This window comes from Mytilus californianus, unplaced genomic scaffold (assembly GCF_021869535.1).
Source record: "Mytilus californianus isolate M0D057914Y unplaced genomic scaffold, xbMytCali1.0.p SCAF_8, whole genome shotgun sequence".
In the NCBI taxonomy this organism is placed as follows: domain Eukaryota; kingdom Metazoa; phylum Mollusca; class Bivalvia; order Mytilida; family Mytilidae; genus Mytilus; species Mytilus californianus.
This window is the reverse complement of record NW_026262734.1, coordinates 80,133,473-80,140,347: the sequence shown is the minus strand read 5'-3', so window position 1 is coordinate 80,140,347 and position 6,875 is coordinate 80,133,473. Positions and strand designations below refer to the sequence as shown.

The 6,875-nt window shown below is 33.1% G+C and overlaps 1 protein-coding gene across 1 annotated transcript in view; it reads right to left on the bottom strand.

Moving 5' to 3' along the window:
- Nucleotides 1–701: 701 nt before the first annotated feature.
- Nucleotides 702–6,875, bottom strand: part of LOC127712861 (uncharacterized) — a 40,373-nt gene continuing 34,199 nt past the window's right edge. Inside the window, exons 2-3 of the mRNA XM_052219467.1 lie at nucleotides 4,821–5,100; nucleotides 702–1,321 (exon numbers count right to left, since the gene is read on the bottom strand). Of these exons, the coding sequence (XP_052075427.1) occupies nucleotides 702–1,321; nucleotides 4,821–5,100 (900 nt within the window). The remainder of the gene's footprint in view (nucleotides 1,322–4,820; nucleotides 5,101–6,875) is intronic.

The following is a 6,875-nucleotide window of genomic DNA, read 5'->3' as shown; positions in this document are numbered from 1 at the left end:
TTTTTTTTCCAAAATATATGAACGTAATTTAAAAAGAACTTAATCCTCAGATGATGCTTGACCATCATATAACTTTAAATCTGATCAAATAAAGTCAAATCAGTGCTGTTGACTGCAGAAAAGTCTAATTGTTCTTAACTTAATTTTTGTCGTCGTGAACTACTCACGGTATTGAAACACACATCACATCGCATATAATTGATTTAATGTTGGGATCAAGTAATAAACGAGCGCAATTTCTAAATAACTTGATAATGTTTACATCGATACGCTGTAGGAAATAAATTCACTCTTTCCCTTTCTAGCATAGAGAACAGTTCATGGTAAAATGTTATTGGTATTATAGTTAACAAATGATTTCAGTAGGATTCAGACCAAATTATCCAAATTTCGCACATGAAAGGGCAATTTGGTCCAAAATCTAACTATTAATATCTGTGTTCGCAGGATTAACCACTGGTAATAAGATTTTGAAACTGAACTCAAATTAAGAATGGTCCTATTTAAAGGTCATTACACAGAGCATGTAAGTCTTGTTTGGAAGATTTTAAATGATGTGCAACATAGATCTTATTACTTTCTACGATAAGTGCACTTTGAATGTATAGTTGCTTTGTGGGCTATATATGACCCAGACAGACAATTTTGAGAAATATATATATAAATAATTATAACGAGCAGATGTGTTAGTTAATATTAATCTATTCTTTTTCTAGTTGTTTCAATGTTTCCGCTATCATTGTTTGAATTGATTCTTTTTTTGGACACTCTTTTTCAATTTGTATTGCCAATTTTCTCATCGCAGATGATATTTTATGTGGATTTTTCTTATGTACATCAATAGCAGAATCTACCATGGTGAAAATGTCTAGTGGAAGAAACACAATGTTGGCAACTCCTCCCACTACATGAAAAGCTCGTCCAACAGTTCCAAAGGTCTTAAATACTCCACCTCCAACTCTCAGTCCAGTAATTGCTGCATCATCAAAGGCGGTTGCAAGTTGAAACGATGATTTGATGGTTGTATAAATAATACTCCCACCTGTACTCCAACCTACCTGGCCAGCTCCTTTAACCAGATTCCACCAAAATTTAATCCAATGGGGGAATTTTTCTTCGATGCGTGATCCAAGATTTGATAGCTCAGCTGTCTTCTGTAATTCAACATGTATTTCTAGATATTTGTTTTTTACCTCGTCCAATTTTGTGTTATATTTCTTTATAAGTTCTTCAGCTGTTCTTTTTCGATTTCGGGAGAGAATTGCATCAGTTGCAGCTGAACCACCAACAGTCAACCCTCCTGCTCCAGCAATAACACCACCTAAAACATAGCGTTTAACCATGACTATATATTATATTCTGTTCACACATTGTTGTCAATATAGTGGATTTTTATGCGACTGTCATACAAGTAAGAGATGCACATTTTGCTACATATATAACGAGGTTAAATCCACCATTCTCTACATAAGGAAATGCCTGTACCAATTCAGGAATATGACCGTTTTTCCTAATCGTTTGTTGTAATTGAGCCGTTGATTTTGCAATTTGACAAGAGACTTTCCGTTTTGAATTTTCCTGCGAATTTAGTATTTTTGTTATTTTAAGTTTTAAATAACACTTTGTATTATTATGATTATTTAGATGATATATCTGTTTTAAAACATCCAATAACATAAACATGATTAAAGAAGCATTCAAAATTTATTTGCTTATAGACAAACGCAATTTTAAAAAGCATTTCCGTGACAGTTAAAAATGCTTATTGTGTATGAATCAACCCGAGTAGTGGAGATAGTAAGGAACACAAAGTCTGACATACATTCAGTTATTATTAAATTAATATTCATTTGATATAGAGTTATAATTATATCACAAATTATCCGTTGGTCACATCCTTATGTTCAAATTTGATTTCAATACCCAATAACAGATATTCATGGTCTGTAACTATGTTACCAAAGTTGTTGTCAATGGAAATAACGTTTATTCTGCTTATCTTTCTGGTTCAACTGTTCAACTGGTTTTTGGCGGGGTTAACTTTTTTCAGTCTTTTCATAAATTTTTTGTGAGCTGTTGTTTTTTTCTGTTTATTAGGTCTTTCCACTTTTCCGTGGAAAGACCTATTGCTTTTCCTCTGATTATTTTTTCTTCCGCCTAATTTTTTTCCTTCGCTGTATTGATGTTTCGCAAGATGTCGCTTAGATATTTGGGACATAATATCGTACAGTTTGTAAGCTATTGTAACTTGCACTGCGTATACCGATACTTTTCCATGTAAGAGTTATCCCCTCCGAACAATGTTTTTCTTGTTATTTCTAAAACTTCGCAACCGTATAAGAAACGACAAATTTATTTTTCTAAATTGCTCCTTATATCCTCAGGATGTTTCGTTTTATTTTGACCGAAGCCGTATAAAGATTCCATATGAGAGTTATTTCCCCTTTTGCATTTGATGATAAGTGAAATGTGTTTGTAGCTGGATAACCATAAGTAAAAGAGGCCTAGGGTCTTTTGATTTGAGGTTCTTGGTCCCTAAAAATGAAAATGAGGTCAAGGTCAAAGGTCAAGGTCATGATCAAAATTTTGATTATGTTTTGTTATCTCTAACTTTCAGAAATCTTATAAGATATCGACGAAATATTTTTTACAGAATTGTTAGTTGCGACATGTCGTAACACGTAAATCTGAGTTGAAAGGGCACGGAGACATTTAATGGGAGTTTTCTCCCCCTATTATATTTAAAATTACACGTTTGGTGATATAATTCATTTATCATATATAATTAAGACCTAGGGTCTTTTGATTTAAGGTCTATGTTTCGTGACCTTGAAATTTAGCTATAGGTCAAGATCAAAGGTTTATTCGACGTTCTATATTTTAACCTTTGTTTTTAACTCATGTTTATACATTGTAAAGTCATGGGACTTTTAGCATTAGGTTGCAAGCCATATGACCTTGAAAAACTCACCGGAAGTGACCTTTTCTAAATCAGAAATAGCTATTTTTTGTACTAAACTAGTGTAAATATATATAGAGACATATATATTTTTAGAATCAGTGTCAGGTAAACTATCAAACAGTATCGGAAATGACATTTGTCGAACCGGAAGTAAAAAATTATCTCCCTTATTTATATTTTTTGTATAGAAACCATACATTTTTGGAATCATCGTACAAAAAACTGTCATTTGATGCTGGAATTGACTTTCAAAATCAAATTTTAATATTTACAAATCAAAAAAGATCCTTCCTGGTGGAAAGACCTTCTCTGAACAATTGGTTTTTAATTGTATTTCGTTTTGATTTCTATAGCGTCGAAACTTTGAATGTCCCTTGCTCTCTTTCTCTTGTTTTGAATATTGTCAGGTCTCAATCCAGTAAGTTGTTTCACTTGCTACAAATATGATTATATAACCAAACTATTCCATGTGAAATTGAAGTGCTTCAAATTTCCTGTGACAGGGCAAAAGAGAACCATAGATATGTGGACAATTCATTTAGCAACTTTCATCTGAAAGGACAAACGTGAGGAAATAATTGAAACGAAATAGAACAGTTTTTTTTTGTTTTTTTCCAAATATTCAAACCATGAGTAGTCAATTCAGACGAGAGTTAACAAAGACAATCATGCAATTACTCATTGTTGTTGAAAAATTTATGATATTACCTCTTCAAACGAAATCTTTCAACTTCATCAGCTATTACAAAATCTTTACATTGTCAACACAATAGTATTAACAGAACTCATTTCCAATTGAAAACGAAAATGAAAATCCAATGCAAGATGAACAGAGAAACATATTGGACAGTGAAACTACGGTGATTATGGTTGATGTTTGCTTGTCAACAAATTCAACACGTATAAGCTCGTTCAAAATAGTTCATTCAGTCGAGACCAAGCCGAAGAAAAAAAAAATAGATGCATATGTAAGATCATCCTCACAGAAGATATTGTTAGAGGGCATCAGGTGATAACGGACGCGGCAGGAAAATATTCAATATGACATAAAGAAAGATGAGTGAATGGTAAACAAAGACCCTTCCGGATGATGGTAAATCTAGATCAGTGCTTTATACGCATACAATTTATAACATGTAGTTTTATTTTTTTACAGAATTGGTTGACTGAACTAATTAAATAATTTGAAGAGCGAATACAAAACTGCTAAATCACCCGATAAATTACAGCAACAGGGTGATCGAGGTAGACATGCTTGGCAATCATGATAATATTTCCCTTCTTTTAATCCATGACAAGATCAGTCAGAAGACTTTCCGAGATTTTAAAGTAAACCTTCTGTAGTTAACACTTCTGTATTGGACTGTTTTAACTGTTACAATAAGTAATGTGGCTTTGAAGGGATATTAATTGTATTGTACTTTCTCTATGGAAGGTAAAGTATGATAAACATTGTTAGTGTGACGTCCATTTCCACTGAACTAGTATTCAAAACAACCGAAGCCCACCAACGGGTCTTCAATACAGCGAGAAAATCCCGCACACGGAGTCGTGCTTCAGGAGTCTCCTAAACAAAAATGTGTACTAGTTAAGTGATAAGGAACGTCATAATAAACATAAAAGAAAATATCGGTTGGTTTTTACGGAGTAGGTCAAAAGGTAACAAATCACAAGAGGACATGTATCCTCACATAGACACCTTAAACTTATCCCGACACGAACCGCTTCACAGTCCCAAATGACGCATGCCCAACGGAATGCAATATCTATGAATTAAGAAATTTGTAAAACAATCCACGACCACTCAGAATTGTAGCATTCTCTTTGCATCTGCATAATATATTAATGTGAAATGTACCTGCAATAGCTAATCCTAATGAGGCTCCAAATGTAACAAAGGATAAACCAAATCCAACAGTAGCCATTACTCCCCCAACAACTCCAGCAGCAGATCCTCCGATTTTTGCCTTGGCAATCTTTTGGAAATGTTGGTCTAAATTATCAGCAAGTGAGTTTAATTCTGTGACGACTTGTGAACATAACACAATCCATTCAAGAAGGCATTTTTCATATGCAATGAGGTGTTCCTTTGACAATTTTTTTGTCATATTTGTAGCTGTATTGTGTGATTCTGTTAACTACAAAAATTAAAAGATAATGTTTTGCCTAAATAAAGTATAGAAATTAGACAACTGTACAAACCTGAAATATAGAACATAATATTGTAGACAATTATTTGATAAAAAGTCATATTACCTATATTTTAAAGATTTAGATAAATCTTAAAGATAACATTTGTTCGTAAAGGGATATTTTAAGTGTTAATAAAACCTTGCGTTGAAATAAAAAGGACTCAACATCACAACGTTCTTTAACACACATATTGAATATTCATGCATATGATGAAAAGGAATGTTTAATATTTAGTTTTTATGATATGTCATGATAACACAATTAAACCTATATAAGTCACACAATGGAGATTTCTGTAGCTCAAACAGAAAACCGACAAAACAATTCGTCCAACTCGTGATGAAATGAAGAGGCTTCACGCTATCGTATTTGTATAGGGTGCAATATTTGAATACATTGAAGAGGACATTGAAAATTTGGTCAACAAATATCTGAGCCTTGAATGGGCGACGTTTGGAATTAGGTATGTTGTATAGGATAGAGAGAACAAAAACTAAGTTACACTTTAAAATACGAGGTGATTCATACACTCAAAATTGTTCACAATAGGATGATAAAATGAAAAACAAAATTAGAAGTGTTCGTTTACAATAGACCAAATAACCAACATCTTTGTCCAGATTTTTTCCCCTATCTGTTGTATTATGATAAACATTATATTTGTTTTCATTGATTTCAATCATTGATATTTAAGTTATAGCCGAAAGTACGTTGATTTAAGTTCAGGGACATTTTTTTTAACAATTTTTCAGTGTATCGTTTTTGAGTTTATATAATGTTTTAAATTGTATTTACTGAACTATTAAGTGACCATGAAAGTCCCTGTCCTTGATATGAGTTACTTTCTGTGATCAAAGTTACCTCCGATTACTCCCTGTAGTACTGGAAATTATTCAGGTCTTACCCGGATCTTTTGAAGAGTCGTAAATCATCACTCGGTCTTTTTTTATTGTCCTTTAAGAATCCATGAGGTTAGTTTAAACATTATTATTCATAGTGGATAGGGATTCAAGTTATTACAACTTATAGTAATCCCTTTCCATTTTGCGAGTGCGAGAGCTTCCTTGGAGCGGCAATAGCCTGCTCTTTTTTCGAAATGTACAAGTGTGTCTTTTACGTGCAAGAGATATTGCTCTCTCTTCATACGGATCAGCCATTTATCGTCCCCATCCGACGAACTATCATCGTTTCTTGAGACCATACTCACAAATGGTGTTAAGGGAGAGCCGCAAATTCATTCCCTGAAATTTTCTCCCTGGAACGGGGATCGAACTAGGAACCTTTGTGTTAGTAGTCCGATGCCCTTACCACTACACCAAGGCTTTTCATGAGGTTAACATCTATTTCACTCGTAAAGGTCTATCGACCATTCACTTATACTTATTATAATCATCTTAAGAAGAGCACGATTAATGCATTGATTTATAACCATATCATTTACTGAAACGAAATTTGTACTGGCAAAAAGTTGTGGAGGTTTGGGTCCTTAATTCTTTTTAACATAGTACTTTTTTTTACCGTTTTAGATGTTTTGATCCAAAAGTCACAGGTGAGTCTTTTGAATTCGGAACGCGCGTGGAATACACATTAAAAACTTGTATGATGACTTTATTTTCTAGCAACAAAACTAACTTTAGGTACATCGCAACATACTCATAAAGTGATTTGTCAATATAAAAATTTAAAGATATGTATAAAAACATATACAATTACCCTTTAT